This window comes from Bactrocera dorsalis, chromosome 2, assembly GCF_023373825.1.
Source record: "Bactrocera dorsalis isolate Fly_Bdor chromosome 2, ASM2337382v1, whole genome shotgun sequence".
NCBI lineage: Eukaryota > Metazoa > Arthropoda > Insecta > Diptera > Tephritidae > Bactrocera > Bactrocera dorsalis.
This window is the reverse complement of record NC_064304.1, coordinates 47,884,000-47,902,362: the sequence shown is the minus strand read 5'-3', so window position 1 is coordinate 47,902,362 and position 18,363 is coordinate 47,884,000. Positions and strand designations below refer to the sequence as shown.

Here is an 18,363-nt window from a genome sequence, read left to right as displayed (position 1 = left end):
TTGTTTTTTACATAAAATTGGTCATAACATTGTCAGTATATTATAAAAAATATAGAGACGATAGCCAGGCGTTTTTAAATTAAGCAAAACAGTTAAGTAGTTCGTCCTCAATCATGTTCGCCAGTTTAAAAAGTGTGTGTTTGAGAAAAACGCTTTTACAGTTTGAGGTGTGCACTCCGAGCGCTCCGAACGTCGAGCGGTATTATTGTTTTTGGGCCTTTGGGTTTTTACATTAATTCTAAAATTATAATGGAATAGAAAATGCAAAAAAAAACAAAAAAATTTAAAAAAGATTACCCTACTGACCCTTTAATCGGAACTTGCTGTTTTGCACTTATAAAGATTCTTCGTATCCTAATAATTTATACGAATATTTAAAAACCGATACATATACAATCATTGAAGCAATTAACTAATACTTCCTGTATGATATTTCCGTTAAGTTTTTACTAAATTTTATTGGCTATATATTATTATTAAAAAGCATAACAATGACAATCATAAATATAAACAATTTAATAGAACTGTAATGACTAAAACTTCGCCATCCAGGCTTCGCATTAAAGCTTAAAATACACAAATACGTGAGACGTTTTATTGGAAATTATTAAATATAAAATCAAATTCTAACCTTTCATATGTTATGTAGAAAGACATTTACTTGGAGCAAGTTCATTTAATTGCTTATATCTAAAAACTTATCCGATTTCATAAATATTGATAAGTTTTTGTTCGTTTTACGTTTAAAATCAAATAAAACGCTTTAATTAAGCTACAAGCACACATATACTTAAATTTTCTATTTCAAAGCCATTATAGCTTAAGGGCTATAGGTTAGAAGTTTTACGTGGCAATTATCCTGCCAAAAGGCTCGAGGTCATTCCGCTTTTAACACAATTACATGCAATTAAAGTGTAACTCAAGTTTCAAGCTGTATTTCATGTCGAAGTAATTCTATACAAGACTGATGTGTATATATAGACAGGTTTGCTACTTATGCCCAGAGCAAATGTTATAAATAATTTATTCAATAATTTTACTAACAGTATTTGTAGGTATTATATATGTATATATATGTATATGTAAATAAATAAATATAAATAAATAATTTAAGATTAATTAAGTAAATTAATTTAAAAATAAATATACTTATAACCGTAAATTTCATGCCAACTATTTACAATAATATTTTTTCATTCAGTGTGATCTATTTTTGCTATTATTATAATTTTTTATGATTAAATTCGTAAGGCATTCGTTTTGGGCACTTTAAGTCTTTGCAAACAGAGGGCAACAAAGTCGAGAATTTAATGATAATTTTAAAATAATATAATGCATATGAAATTGTCGTCTAAAATTTGTTGGCCAATGAATGAATGAATGGTTCACTTCTCGATTTATTTCCTTTTGCATTCTATGCAAACATATATTTAGTCCACACAGTACTTGTACGCCTTCAAGTCTGAGTTGTTAATGTCAGTGCCCTCAATTCTCGCTCGTTAATCATTTTCGTTTAGCTTATCCATTTCGTCTTCTTTTCTTTTGCCTGGTTCTCTTGCACTTCTGCTATTACTAACCCTATACCCAGAAGGCGGTTCACTCTCATCTACGCCAACTTTCGTGCTGATACCAATTTGTTGATGTCATGATATGTTGAGACCATGGCTGGATTCTCGAAATCCTTAAATTCCTGACAACGATCAAACGATTTTTCACAATCAATGCCATCCTGCCCGTCCTTGGCGGCGCGCATATACTTGAAGAATCTCAAAATATCTGGATTATCAGAAGTTGGTTTGCGCAGTTCATTCAACTCACTGCAAGATATCAAATGAAAAATGATAAGAAAAAGTTAAATCACAAAATTGCACATGTATTGTAAATAAATAAAAATTATAAAAGGATTTACTCATCAGTTTGTGCAGCCATTCGAGTAAATGATGTACAATATCTTGCTGTGAACTTTAACTTGAAAATCTCTTTGGAAGCGGCATTTGCGAATTCAACACACACACATTCTTACATACATATGTAGCTGAACTACCTTTCTACTGCCTAAAATATTATTGGCCATACTCACTTTGCTAACATTCTCTCATTCAGTTCTAAATGTTTGCCGTGACGTATGAGTAACCTTCTTTGATAGGCAGATATTCAGCACATCGTAAGTTTACTCTTTTTTTTTTGCTCTGTGATGGAAAAAGCCATCAGAAGACATTGTTACGTATATATATATACATGAGCATACATAAGCAATGCTTCTTGATCGTTTCTTGCACATTCCAGTGGCATTACAAATTCATAAAAGACGAGTACACAAGTGTGCTGATAAACTGGTTGGTTAAACGGCTTTGCCAAATTGCAAACGTAGAATGTAATCAAACAAAGGATTGGCTGAAGCTTATTATGTTGGATGAGCGCTGCTTAAATGCGAAACGAATATTTTATATGTACTCTTAAGGGTTCGCTTAAATCTTTCAACAAAACCATACTATTATTATCGCATTTTTAAACATTTTTGCGTATTTGTGATTTGATGTTTTATATATTTAATGGTTAATGAGGCGCTCTGCAACATAATATAATCTAGTAACAAATAAGTTGTGTAAAATAATAAACTGTGAATTTAAATAATATGAGCAATATTTATAATCTCATAAAATTATTTAATAAGAAACTAAAGTAATTTAACAAAAAAGACTCGGAATGAAATGTGTCTAATAAAATAGCAGAATCTCTTAAATTTATCACTCATGGTTCCTCTCCTGCGAAGGAGTTTTTAGAACCACTTTTTCAGTAGAAATTAGGATACATTATATATTGATAAAAAAATAAGGAAACAAACATATACATACATATATGTGTATTATGTTTAATATGCCTATGTACTATAAGCACTTAGTGTGCCCATGGTAAATTCTAAAAGACAACAACTGCCGTCGAGATTTTTGTCGCCACGCGTGGAAGCAAGATTCTTCGCGGATTTTTAACAAATGGAAAAATATTCTGATATTAGTTTATAAGAGAGAAATCGTACCTAATAAACATATATTTAGTTCAGATTGAAGCATTTGGAAACAAATGTTCATATAGACAAATAACACTTCCTAATACTTTTTTTTAATTTTGAAACGTCTGTTAAGTATTGAGTTTTCGTATAAAAAATCGTTAAAATTCTGATTTTTTTTTTGCTGTTACCCAATTTCTATTAAGCAATAGTATTTATGGGATACATTTAATATAAATATTTATCTAACAAATCCGTTGATCTAGTTTTATACTAATTCACAAGTACGATTCAACAACTATGTCCACGGCTATACTATATATACATATATAATTCATATGTACACCTAACCTTACTGGAGCTACCTGCCAACACTTGCAACTTTTGGTTAACAAATCACACAAGTAAATGGGGAGAGTGACGCATTTGCTTGTAGTATATTCAGATTTCTCCGCACCATCAAGTACGAAGTCGTGGTCTGATCAAACGGTAGCTATTAAAGATAAATGGTATTGCCTACTTTTAGGCATCGTCAATTATGATTCATACTCATACTCGTCATATGTGTTAATTTTCAGACAAAACTTACCGCGATAATTGCGCTGACACAAGGTTACTGTAGGGTGCGTATTTCGCTGGATTTGCATACATTAGACAAATCAGCTTTTCACGACAGTTCTCGTTGTCGGAATTTAATTTCAAATGCGCGAAAACAGAATCCAAACGTGAGAGCAGTGGACTGTAGAAGGGGTCGTAGTTGGAAAGTAGCAGCGACGAGGCTGGCACCTTTTGGAAAGTCTGGAAAGTGTTGGTGTTTGCTGGTGCAATTGGTTTTGTGCGCATTGGTGCGCCGAGGCCACCTCCGCCCAGACCTCCCCCCGAGAAACTGCCCGAGAGCGAACCGGAATTTTTAAACGACGCGGAACCGATGGTCTGTAATGCACTCAAATAGGTGTCTGGCATTTTGTTTTGCTGTTCAATGCGATTTATGCCCCCTGCTGCATTGTAGGTGTAGTGTGTTTGCGAGGCCTCTGCGGAAGACAGTTCATAGTGAAATAAGAAATAGATAAATTTTAGGTTAACTTACCCGCTTGATTGTAGGCATAGCCATCCTCTTTTGTGCCCTCCTCGACGGCGGCGAACTTGTCGTCATCGAAATTGATGGTATTATCACGGAAGTCTAGATCCTGAGGCGTGTCTGGCGGTCGTATGAAGAGCGGCGCAGAACCGGAGACAATGCCTAAAACACATTTCCATTTTATTTTATTATACAGACGACCAATTTTCGTAAATTTTCGCACTACTTTAATACAATATTTTCAGATCCAACTGATGTTATATATTGTTACATAAATACATACGAGGTTTGACAATTAAGTAATGACACTGATTTTATTGCCGAGCTTGTGGTAAACCTGTGACCATGAAATTCCTTTTTTTCCGGCATCCCTCCCCTCTTCATTGATATACTAGTACTAGTATAGTACGTACTGCCCCAGCTTGTTTAGTTCGCCTGATGCGTCAAGTTGAGTAGACGAGTGTTTGTAGTGCTCGTCACGAAAATGGAAAAACGAAATCAAGAGCAACGCCTCGCGATAAAATTTTGCGCCAGATTGAGCGAAACAGCTTCGGAACTTCGGAAACGTACGCTAAAATTGTAAGGCTGTATGGTGATAGTGCTCTTAGTTGTGCCAAAGCTCACAATGGTTGTCTCCGCGCGCCTCGCGCCCGAAAAAAGCTTGCATGAGCAAGTCGAAGGTGAAAACGATGATTATTGCCTTTTTTGATAGCCATGGAATCGTCCACAAAGAATTCGTTCCACCGGGGAAAACTGTGAATCAAGTCTACTATTGCCAAGTACTCGAAAGATTGCGAAAACGAGTCAACAGGGTGCGCCTAGACATCGCTCGTAACTGGATCCTTCATCACGACAACACGCCGTGCCACACCACCCTCACTGCCCAGTATTTGGCCTCTAAAGGGATCGCTGTGTTGCAACTGCCGCCTTATTCGCCCGACATGTCACCCTGTGACTTTTTTTTGTTTCTTAAAACAAAATCGGTGGTCATAGGAACCCATTTTGAGTCGATTACGGACATCCAGACGGCCGTGACGAGGGTACTCGCGTTCCAGAAATGTTACGAAGCATGGAAAACGCGCTGGAATCGCCCAAGGAGACTACTTTGAAGGGGATGACAGAGTTGTAGAATAATTTTCAAATATACGGTTTTTATGCAATCAGTCTCATTACTTAATTGTCATACCTCGTATATAGATATATTATATAATGTCAATGTCCTACGATATTGAGACATTTATGTCGAATCAACTCTTTACTTGAGATTATTGGAGAAATCCATATCTGGGTGTACTTGCTAGGGGTAATAAAACTTTTCTGACAACTTCGCTCGGAAATGTTTACTGAACCACCTGCAATAATAACTCTATTTACATGAACTCATTATCAGAAACCATAAAAATGACTGTACGACTAATGCATGGACTAGTAGCTAGCGTCTTACGGTGTCTGCACAGTAAATGCTCAAAGTCGAGATAGCGCAAAGCTTATAAATTCGAAAAATAACCGTCAAAACTGTGTGCGTACATATTCATCCGTCGATCAAGCAGCGCAGAGTGGAAGCGTAAAACTGGACGATTCGAAAAAGCAGGTTGGAGCGTTTTTCAGCGCCAACCCGCGCTGAAATAGCACATATATTATAAATTAAAAAAAAAACGGATATCATTTTAAAACAAATGGCGAAACTAATTAAATTTCATTCTGATTCTCTTATCCACTCTGCGGTACCTAAAATAGATCAGTGCTGATCAAAATCAGCTTTCACTCTGCAGGCACCCTTGAATTTCGTCAAAAGGCCAGAGCAAGTTAACACACGTCGAATCAGACAAGGTTTCACCAATATTCGCCATGCCACTTGAAAGGTCATGACAGCAGAACTAATTTATGATCGAAGAACTTTCAAGTCATACCATACAACGTTGTGACCCAACTAAATTGGTGCAGCAATTTCAAACGATACTTTGGTTTCTTGTCGCATTCAAACACAACATAAATACTTAATCAGGATTACTAATTTATGGGCCAATCGCACGTAAAGTTTTTCAAGATAAGGGTCAGAAAAAGACACTGATAGCAACGCATCTCCTAAAATATTCCATATCTCGTCTCTAAGTGATCACTAAAGTTAATCAATTCAAATACGTAAATGTAACCCAAGCATTTTTAACGATTCATTCAAATAGTCGTGCAATCCGATGTCGATCTCAAAAAATCCACTGTGGTTAATCGGACAGGAGATCTGCAGCATCAATGCAATCGTGAACAGTGGATAGGAAAATTTTAAAATTTTTGGCTATTTGAGTTCGATAATAAATTTGGCCTTGAATGTATAGTACATATAGCAATAAGAACTCTTACATTAATGCAAGTTAAGCCTTACTTAGAGCAAGTAGTTCAGTAAACGTCTGAGCTCACGCGAGGTCCATGGAGATTATAGATTCAATGCAAGAACGCAAGAGAACATCTGGACACCGGCTTGTTCTAGATATGTACCATAGAAAATTTCAATTTAAAAAGGGATGGCGAATGTCAAAGTCTTTATATTATGTAAACGATAATAACAAATAAACTTAAATATCAGATACGATACGATAATTTGGTTAAATATTTATCCAAAGACCGATGAAGCTAACTAAAATTTTAAACCTAACATTAAAATCAATCATCATCAATTAACTGTGTATCGTTTAGGTCAGCTGTTTTGCACATTAAAGCAATAACATTAATAAAGCTACTAATACGCGTAATTGCTCCAAGCATTTGCAATTTTGCATCATTTATTTAATTTTCGCTCGAATGCGCTGTTGTATACTTACCCTTGCCCAAGAATTTACTGAATGAGCCAATCAATACCGGCATAAACAAAGCCAAAAGCAGCGATTTCAGCACCTGCAAGCCGATATACACTGGCCATAATGCCTTTTTCAAACCTATAAAACGGAGTTAGCAGAAAAAATAAATAAATGAATTTTCGGAATGTATGCAAATAGCATATTGAAACGCACCTGAAAAGAAGAGCAACCTTCCCGATTCCAAGGCACGCGGAATATTTACACTCACATTGCCATCTGGCTTATGTACAACGGCTGGCAAGGAATGCTGGCGGTGGTGTAGGTGGTTGTGATGGTGATGGTGTGGGTTGGCATCGGCATGCCGTGTCGGACGCTCTTTGTGCGGGCCACCGACCATCGTGTGATTTTGTTGCAATGCATTTACTAGCTCACTGGAAGGCTCATATTGGGCTTTGTTAAAGAAATTCTCCGCATATTCGACCAACAAGGCCTCCAGCTCTTTTATATCACCGCCGACTGTATTTTGAGAGACATCCGCAAAGTCTGTTGTTGCTGTTGGATGCGGTTTTAAGTTTTCTTTCTGGACACTTGCTATCTTTCTTTCTTCTAAAGCTAGCTGCTCAGCATTAAAAGAGTTCGGCAATGCTTTGCTTTTGTGTACCATAACTGTTGCTGTTGCTGGGATGTTAGTTGATGCACCCACTTTGTGAAGTGTGTGTTCCGTTTGCTTTAGTGGCTTTTCGATTTTGTCAGCACTTAGGCTGAGCGTTGCTTTCTTCTCAGTCTCTTGTTGGCCATTTGTTTGTTCCTTCAACTTTGCCACCATTGCTCCTTCGGCTGTAGTTTTTATATTTTCGTCCGTAGCACTACTGATACCGCTCACTATGCGAATATTGTGCTGTGCGTTGGCGTTCACCTCCATGCTATCGACACTGTTTACCTTCTGACCCATTGTCATTTGGATGCGCAGGTCGCTATCTGTGGGCTCAAACACGCGATACTGACCTCCTTTCGTAAACACATTTTGTGCAATATATTCTGGACTAATGTCCTTCGGGATAATCGGCAGAAAGCTATTGTTATCTGGATTGTACATTCCCCCCTCAACGGTTAACGGTTGACTATATTGCGTCGCTCGCATTGCTCTGTGGCCAGCTGTATCAGAGTCAGTGTTGATTACTCCCCTGCTGAGAGGGTGTGGCGTTTGCACTGCTGTTGCGTTAACAATTGCGACGCTGTGACACATCAAGAATGCTGCCACTGTGAATAACTGTGGCATCCATAGCATCCTGACTTGTGCGCTGTTGCTGAACACATAACTCTTGTGGGTGGGACATGTGCCGCGGGAGGGTCGTTGTCGCTGTGGACCGTGTTTTCTATTATGCGCGATACTGCTTCGTTGTCGATGTTGTTGGTACCCGTATTTACCGTTACAAGTTGTGCTGGTAGGTATCACTGTTGTTATTGCTTTTTGTTTTGGGTGAAATGTGTGCGACATTTTTGCTAAATTATTCGGCCTCTGATCTTCTGTTGGCATCGCTATACTTGCCACTTGGGGTGCTATCGCTCGATTTATGCCTATTACCATCAAGCGCTGTATTTGCTAGGTTTCACCGGTATTCTTTCACCTAATTGACCTCAACGGCATTTTATCTATCACATCACGGAAGAATGCGGCTTGAGGAATAAATTTGCTGACTTTGACTTTGATTGTTTGTTCTCTTTATCGTTTGCCTTTGTTTGCGTTTCTTTAGTGTCCTGGATTTTGCAGTCCTTTGTTGTAGTTAATATCCGTATTTGTGTTTTACTAATGAAGAGTTATCTCCTGCGGCGATTTTCGTGTGAGTTTATATTAAGTCAATTTGTATCCTGAAATAATGAGAAGAAAAAAGAAGAAAAACTTGACTTAAATCACAAAATCAACAATAATGGCCAATGAGGCGACATATGCTCAACGTTAATTGTGTGAACAGTTAACTGAAAAATATAATACATCTTAAAATAAATTTAAATTAGCACAAATGGTTTCATTAACATTCCATATAACTTCAAAATTAAATTTTGCTTATGAGCTCGCATGTACGTGACGTTTAACAATTAATTAATCCTTGCAATTAGAAAATTTGCTGGTTTTCCTCTTAGAAGTTCCTAAATGAAATATTTCTCAACACTTTTCATTCAAAATGAACCCATGAACCGATTGGTCAAGGAACTGGCAGGGACATTTTTTTAGTTTTGATGCTGAGATAAACGAATTGAATATAATTAAATACACCGAAGACGTTAAGAAAAATTAATTTTCACTCAGGAATACGGTAATGTTGATTCCTATTGTGGATTGTCTAACGTAAACAGTTCATAGGTTTTCATATAGGTATTACCAGCTTGAATATTGGTAAACCAAGAAACATGTTAATTGACTTTTATGAAAAATATAAAGATCTTTATGTGGTTGTTTAAAATTGGGCAGTTTGCATGACAGTTATATGCTATATGGGTGCGATGTGAACAGTTTCTTCAGATTAATTGGTTATATCATCAAAGCAGGTATTAAATAAAAAGTATAAGTACTCCATCCTTCACTCTATAATAATAACAGTACTTTAAAGGATTTTGCTTTTATTTTGCATGTAATTTCTTTTCACCACATCAATCAAACGAAATGTACGCAGTAAAAATAACAAAATATTTGAACATATAATATTTATATAAATATATTTTTTGCTACAAGTCAAATGCGGACTACCATCTCTAGCTGGTACAGGGTGGTTCGATTATATTTTTACGTGTGTAGATTTTCTGCGCTCATTGAATCTGCTGAAGCACAGCAATAATTACACAGGTCTTTACAAAAATAGTTTACATTAAACCTATTAGAGAGCTAGACCATGCTCATTTTTTCAAAAATTTTGGCCCACAGGTGCCCCTTACTACTGCGATCTCCTGTGCCAGTACTATATCTTAATTTAATGCTTATTTATGATACTTTATAAGTTTTTTTTTAATATCGTTTTGTGGGAAGATGTGTACCAATTTGCAATTTTAGGGAAGACAAGCTTGCACAGACGATCGAACAGGAGTTACTCGGATTTCAACTCGCCTCGACATTCATTTATATATACATACATATAAAACCCTTTATATGTGCATATAACTCAACCGTTAGGTGAACAAAACTACATATGTATTAGGGTCTGTAGCAACATGTTGCAAGAGTATAAAAGTTTATTTTATCATAGTTTAGTTTTTTCTCAAGACGCTTTCAGTGAATTTATTCGAGACCTTGACCTTCAAAAAGAAGAAGATATTAGCACCTCGACTCTAAGGAATAAATAACATCGTGATAATTTATTTAATTTTCTCCATATATTTATGAAACATCAGAGCAAAAGCAGACGTAACGGTTGATAAGCTTTCTTATAAATTTATACTAACTTTTGTTTTATATTCAGAGATTTGGCCAAGAAATATACTTATGATGGCAAAAATATGATTTTTTTTCATGAATATTTGAATGATGTTTGTGCTTCCAATTTCGAGGAAACTTAAGAAATTATGTTCAGTAGAACCATTTTATTTTAATTTCGTTCGCAAAACCAAAACGATTTACTGCGAAAGTAAACTTTGCAGTGTAAGTGTTCTATGTCTAAAGTCAAATTATGCAACGCATCATGTTGCAATATGGTTTGACTTTGTATACCGACGACGTCTAAATTGGCAGTACTACGTTTTCCAAGTCAGCCTTTTTCATCAGTGTACTGTGCATATTTCAATCAGTTTTACATTTAGTGGTAACGAATTGAAATTTCCAAACGCAGTTCGCTAGACTAACACTTTACTTTGCAAAGCCTCAAAACCAGCTGACAAAATCAATCTATTTAGTCTACGAGTATGAACTACCCTTTGTGTTTGTATTCCATGAAGTGACAGCTTGGCAAAAACATTTAATACCAAAATATGTCACGACCATAGCACAGCAAGGGACTTTTTGCTCTTTTTACTTGCTATTGTTATCCACGTTACGACAATTTTTTAAACTTTGCAACTACAATGGCGATTATTCCGTTTTTATTATTACAACACTTTTTGTTGGAGTAAATGGAAAATACGTTATACGTATTTTTTTTGATATGCTCTGGAATCGAGTACTTTAACAAAGTGGAGGAGTTTTGTTATCCCAAAAACTGTTTGTAAGAATAAAGAGAGAAATGCAAGGTTATACACATGCATGTAGTTGTTTTTTAATGTATTCAACCACGAAGCAAAAATTGAAATGACACGGTCAAGAAACGTTATCCCTTTTTCGTCACAATACAATATTTCGTTTAAAATACAGTTACGTAAGAACTTAAAAATCGCGAAAAATAGGAAAGCTCGGACATCGAACACTTAGATTACTATGTACAGTCAGCTACCAGCTTGTTTTATTTCTATATTCGCTATTTCTCCTGGACGTCTGAAGGTATGGGATTCGGGGAGTTTTTGACTTGATCTGATAAAAGCGGAAGATTGAAGTAAAAAGTCTTCTTCCAAACAGCTAGAATCCGGTAAGATATTCAATCTTGCTGCACGAATCCCAATCGGAGAGTCTTGACGCCTTCACCTTTTCCTTATTTCTGACTTTTAGAATATGAGTCGTGTCTTGTGCAATGCCCAATCGCTAGTTGTACCACTCCTACAGGCCTTGTTAAAAAGCCGTCCACATGAAGCCCTGATTTCCGAAAGTTTCATTGTCCAACAGAAGGGTTGCCCCTGCCACTTGGTGATGTAATTGGGCAAGAGCTATCTGAGGATGCTTCACAAACGCTGTTGAACACTTCGACACACCTTTTCACCGCCTCTGAAGAGAGAAAGGATTTCTCCCCTAGCGCGTCTAGAACGCCTAGTCGGAGCTTCCTGCATTTAAGGTTTCAGTTCGTTTTTTCTAAAGTTCCTATAGGTTTTTCTAGACAGAGATGTTGCCCCTGTGCGTAGAGTATGTATAAGTAAAAGGTAAGTTCGAGGTTGTGTACCTCTTCCCTAATTACCGTACTAAAAATGGGTGATTTACCCTTGTAATATCTGAGATTAAGACAGGACATACATCTTTAGAGTCAGCGTTGATTGTTTAGTATGAAATTCTGCACACGGAATTATATTCGGAATTATATCGGAAAATAGTTAGTTATTTTCCACGTAGTATCATTTTGAATATATTCATACATATATAATCCGGCACATGCATTAAAAGCTCGTCGGTAATATCTAATCTAAATATTTTACTAATAGTCTGTATTGTAAATTAACTTGAAATTCTTCTGAACTGTTAATAAAATTTTGCTGGCAGGAATAAGGAACCTTCTCACAACGACCATAGTATTACGCAAGAAATTTGGATTTGAATAGGAATAAATATGAATTACTAATTAGCAGAAAGTATGCACTTATACATATGAAAGTACTGAATTATACTTAACAAAGGTTTTTGCTTGTAATATACGTACAAGATTTTGAAAGCAAATTTAAAATATTCCGTATTTTATACTCTTGCAACATGTTGCTACAGAGTACAACACTTTTCTTCAACTAAAGCTAACGCTGGTCAGCCAATACCCGGGGTGACTGAAGTCCTTTGGCTTCTTTTACTCCTTTCTGTGTTAGTTATGCGTTAGTATGTCAACTTGTGACCAGAAATTATCCAAATCCGAGTAAAACTGTTCAAGCTCCAGGTATCGAATATATTAACCACTTTTCCCATCGCGAAAATGTTATCGAAAATATCGAGCACTTTGTGAGTTATATTATAGAAACTTGGAGAGAATCCTTTCCTAATAACAGTCTGCCTTTCAAAAATTGGTTGAACCACCTTAGTACCAAATATAGCTTATTGAACCTAATGTAAAGTTTTTCAAACTTCCGGCTGACTTTACACCGCATATATCGGCCAATATATGAGTTATCTTAATAAAATTAAGAGAGCCAGTTTTTCTAATAACTGTGCATTTTTGTGCTTAAAATGGACAAATTGGGTATAAATATCCCTAATGTAATAAATTCCGATCCTTTAGTTGACATTTTCCACGTCAACTTACTACATAAAATTTAGCCTCTTCGGTTGAGTTTATTTCAGATATGTCTTATGTGAGGATATGATTTTCATATAATTTTAACTGACGCGAAGTGAAATATAGTAATAAAATCATGGTAATTCATTCACGATTTCGTCGAAAAATGGTTGTTGAATTCTTTCGTAACATTTTTAAAATTAAGTTTAACCTACACTTGACGATACTTTCCGGCTTTGATCCTGAAAAGTTGCAATGGTATGAAAAGTTCGTTTACATTCGAACATAGTCCTTCCTTACCTGTTTGTCACATATTATGCACCATATATGTTCAAGTATGTGTACATATTTCAATGTTACCAGATTATACCTCAAACTTACAGTAATTTACTGACTCAAACCAAACTTCGGTTGCACCGAAGCTTTAATACCCTTTACAGCAGAAAAAACAAATACATAGTAGTATGTATGACGGTTATATGCTATAGTAGTCGATCCGAACAATTTGAACGGAGATTGTACTCTGGCCATGGAAAATATTACATACCGAATTTCGTTAAGACATCTTTTCGAAACAAAAGGCTACATATCAGAATTTGATTTTTTCCGTTATGGACGGTTCCGACAAACGTGCAGATGAAAAAAAAAACATGCAGACAAGCGGAAATTGACACAACTCGGTAATCATTTAAATATTAGGTATGCTTTATAAGGTCTCTGACGATTTCTTCTGGTTTTACGTACAGTACTTTTATAGCAAACTTATTATATCGTGTTTAGGGTATAAGGATATAATACAGCAAGTAAGGAAGGCTTAATTTCGGGTACAACAACAACAAAGCCATATTAATATCGATTAGGTTTAGGTGAGACAAACAAACGGTAGGACAAAACTATTATACTCTGAGTAACATTTTGCAAGAGCATAAAAATGAATATGAAACATGACAAGGATGAGAGAAATGAAAAACAAAATTAAGCCAGAAGAAAATTGTCGGAAATTAAAAACACGCTTTAATGACATGGCAGAAGTGCTTTATTACGCGCATACATACCTACAAAACATAAGTATGAAATATTTGGCGCCAAAGCCTTAAAAACATTCTGCTGCATAAGGAAAAGAAAACGAAGAACTCAAGTGGAAGCAACGTAAGCGGCAACCTGAAAGTGTGCTCGAAGTCAAACTCAAAAGTACAGCTATGCACTTGCAAGTGTGTGTGTATGTGTTTACATAAAGTGAAGAGCGCACCTGCTTCTGTGTGGCGCGCTGCCGCTTGGGGCGTGTAGAGTGGCAAAATATGAGCTGCAATTAAGTTGATTATGAAGTGCGATTTATTTGCAAAAACAAAAAAAAGATGGAAATTAAAATACATGAGTGCTTCATTCATTTTAATGGAGTTTTTAGGTTGCAGCTTGAAAACATGAAAGAAAGTCACAAAAAGTAGAGAGCAAAATTTACGCTAATTATATTTAACTTTTTGGTAGGATTTATTTTTAATTTTTCGAGCTTCTTTTTTAGTTGCGTTTGTTGTTCATTATATTTTAAGCTCTTAAATGGGTAGATAATACAAATGTTGACACTCGGTTAAAAATGTTAACAATAAAAATAATTATACACCATATTATTCTAATTAGAAAAGGCGTAATTAAATCGGTTTAAAATTTTTATCAAAATTTCCTAGCAGAAATAATAATTTGGTTATGTTAATTTTCTAACGTCTTATTTATATAGAACTTAAATCTCTTTTATGGTTTTATAAAATAAATTTATAAAAAAAAATCCTAAAAACTATTCCATGGGCAATGAATCAGATTGCTTAATAACTCTAAGGAAATCACGTTTTGGTTTTAAATCTTATTGTAAATTTCGAAAGACCCCGAGTAGAAGTTGAGAGCATAAATCACTTACCCGAGTTTCGCAGTTAACTAATTCGTTAGGTTTGTCGTTTCATAACTGGAAAAACTGGAAAAAACAAATACTTCAACGCTTATATAAAAATGAGACGTAAAATTCTAATATACTGTTCTAAGAAATTTTATGGGTGATATGCTTTTGTTGACCATATTTCCAACGAAAATGATATTTATATAAAGAATTCTTTTACTTCTTATTAATAATTGATTAATTTTTCACTTGATACCTTTCCACGATCGCTCATACTGTGATTTAAAAGATGAAGAGAGCGAAGATGCCAGGCTCATAAAATTATTCGAATAACCTGAAAATCGATTATTCGGTTTGTAACGGTTCCTATAAATATTAACCGATTAATACTATTTGAATAGTTGCAATACTGCACTCAACTAGGCAATTATTGATTTTTTCTGCTTCACATTTAAATTTTCTCTGAGAGTTCATGAATATTCCAGAATTATTTAATATTTGTTCTCTTTAAATTTCAGTTGTCTATCTCTATCTCTTTTATGCTTATCTTTTATACTCTCACTGCACAGCAATTCCCAGACTGAAACTAATTTTTTGCTTCATGGACTTATTCCTATACACAAAGGCAGGCGATTTGTTCACCTTTCTTTCCTTCCACCTTTTGTGCCTTGCATTTTGGTGTTGTAATTTTCGTTTTATAACTTCTTCACATGTGTACATGTGATGTTCCCTCGGCGTAACTAAGCACTGCATTGCTGCATGCAATATTTGTGGCATTTACGCTTATGGTTGTTGTTATAATTAAATTTGCCAAAGAAAGTGAAAATTGGCGCGCTTCCACTCGGTTGGCGGGGCCATTCGCCTGCGGTGATAATGCTTTATTGTTTTTCATGCGCTTGTATTTATGATTTATTGCTGCTGTGTAATCGAGAAATGCTGACTATTTTTTGTTTATTTACTTATTTTTACCAAATTTGACTTTACAATGTTCGCCATAACTTACCTGCCGCTGAATCATTTCGCTTTCACGCTGCCAATTACACTGTCGACGTGTTGGCCTGCACGTGAAGTGTGTTACAAAAACCAACTTATGGTAATTGCATTAAAATTAATTTGATGCATATCACATGCCAATTGTGGATGTCATGTATGGGCGTGTGCGCTTGTGGTAGTGTTATATTATAATGTCGAGCTATTATGCAACAAAGCCGTTATCTGCCTCAACACATCATCCTCAGCGGAAGTACATGTAATATAATACTTATAAACCAAAGCATAATCTTATGCATATACATATCTATGTGTGTGTGTACACTTATGTATGTAGGTGTATTACCACCAGCATGATAGCGGGCTTCTAACATTAAATTTGCACGTTTAGTCCAACTGCTGTTATAAAGATGTCATCAACTTAATTGCCCACATTGTCAGTGCGCGTTTAAATTTAATTATTGCCGTATGTATGTGTGTTTGTATATTTATAGCTATTATAACCGCACTAAATAACTGAACTAATTTTTATAATTCACAAAATTGGTTTTGATTACGTAATATTTCAACGTATCTCAATATGGTGACATATTAATATGTATATACACACAACATACATGTATATATGATCCATTGAGTTATGTAGTCTTGGAACAATGCTATCTACCACTCGAGATTGGACTAAAACTACAAAGGAGCATAGGGAGATACAAACTTAAATATTTATAGCAATCCTATCTCTTTGTAAAAATCATGGAAATCACCTCCTTGGGAAAGATGTTGACAATTAACTTAATTTTTTTTTAATATGGACCATGATTCCACCGGCTTATAAACCATTCCAAACTGTTGTTTTTTCTAGATGAAATGACTGCTCTTGAATCTCTTCAGCTATACATACCCATTGAGTTAGAAATGGCATCGTCGCTTGGGAAGGTCACCCGTCTTCCCCCCCTTTAGAAAAATCGCGTTGAGAAAAGTTGGTCACTTGCATAAAATGAGTACTGCTTTATTCATTTTTTTAATTAAATACTGAAATCCTGCTAAATTATTCTTACGGGTGGTATATAGATGGTATAAGGGGCTCTATCGGAGCCGGTGTGAAAATTGGACAATGGGCGTAGGGCGTAACACCGCCCACTATCTGGTGAAATCCCATATCTCGGGACCCTACTGACCGATTTCGAAAAAATTTGGAACATAACATTCCTTTCGTATTCCTATGTCTCTCTGTGAAAATGAGCGAAATCGGACTACAACCTCGCCTATTTACTTCCCATATAACACAATTTAAAATTCCATTTGGTTCTTTTACTTTCCAGTACACAAATAAAAAATTAATTAATTAATTAATATAACGGAATTAAATTATGCGGTAATAATTCCCTTAAAGTAAGCCACCTTTTGACTAATAGTCCAAATCCAACCAAGTTCAAGCCCCTAGGTACCGAATATGTGGACCCGATACCAATAGTTGACTTTTGATCATAAATATCGTTCAAAGTGTGCTATATGAAATTGAAATTCACACCGAATACTTATCTGACAATAGTATTTCTTTTTGTCAAAAATGGGTTGAATCCGGTCAATACTTCCTTGAGCCCTCATATACCTAATATAAAGATTTTCGAACTTCTGCTGGATATATCCGCCAATATTTAAGTCATCTCAATGAAAATTGTAGAACATGTTTTATTCACAACAGTGTATTTTTGCGCCTCAAATAGATACAATTGCGCGAAAACTTGACCCCCCCATATAACTATTACCAAGATTTTCGGACATCCACTTGACCTTGCTCCATATGATTGGTGATTGATTGTATGTAAGGTACCTAAGTGAAACCGAGGGAAAATTTTTTTGAGTATGTGGCATATTAGTAGTACATGGGATGAGTAAAAATAGATAAAATTTGGTCGACACTACCACTTACTCAAATATATTCAATAAAAAATGTTCGGTTGCACCCGAACTTAGTCCTTCCTTACTTGTTTTAATTTAATATATTGCATTATTATATACAATCATGCATTTTAATCCATTTTCATTCAAAAAATCACTTTAAATAATTTTGTCCGGTTTTTGAGGCCAAATGCTCCTATGTGTGTCATTCCGAGTTGCTACGAACGGCGCCGCATCGACTCTTCGCGGTCTTAGTGTACACTCTCAGCTACGACTGCTATATTTTCTTCACTGCGTGCTGGACGTGGTCTATTTATTCGAATATTATGCAATAATGAATGCTGGGTGTCAAGACGGATGCTGGTGTTGCCAATGGTATACTCACTAGGTCGATTATGATTACCATATCTTGAGCGAAGTGCGCGAAACACATTCTTTAAAATCCTGAATTTTCGTAATAAATTAAAATGATTTGTGAATGTTGTTCAGGCGTAAGTCTCTACAAGATGAAAGCCAAACACTACTGAACAAAAATAAAAGTTGCTGCGTCGCGAACAGCTTTTACTCTTCCCAGAGGACTGACACTGAGTGCAGTCTAGCTTTTCACTGTTAAACTTACCTAGTTCTGTTTCTAAATTTTCCCTTATGTTTAGAAACGAAAGCAA

The 18,363-nt window shown here is 35.6% G+C and overlaps 1 protein-coding gene across 3 annotated transcripts in view; it reads right to left on the bottom strand.

Annotated features, from left to right (window-relative positions):
• Positions 1-425: 425 nt before the first annotated feature.
• Positions 426-18,363, bottom strand: part of LOC105225798 (hypothetical protein) — a 39,598-nt gene continuing 21,660 nt past the window's right edge. For 2 of the 3 annotated variants that reach the window (XM_011204426.4, XM_049447139.1), the window contains 5 exons: positions 7,091-8,746; positions 6,902-7,015; positions 4,095-4,247; positions 3,597-4,038; positions 426-1,817 (listed from right to left, as the gene is read on the bottom strand). In XM_011204426.4, coding sequence (XP_011202728.2) covers positions 1,607-1,817; positions 3,597-4,038; positions 4,095-4,247; positions 6,902-7,015; positions 7,091-8,465 — 2,295 coding nt within the window. In that variant the 5' untranslated portion in view covers positions 8,466-8,746 and the 3' untranslated portion in view covers positions 426-1,606. Of the gene's footprint in view, positions 1,818-3,596; positions 4,039-4,094; positions 4,248-6,901; positions 7,016-7,090; positions 8,747-14,830; positions 14,885-18,363 lie in introns of all 3 variants that reach the window. The other variant, XM_019990086.3, reaches the window with a different exon arrangement.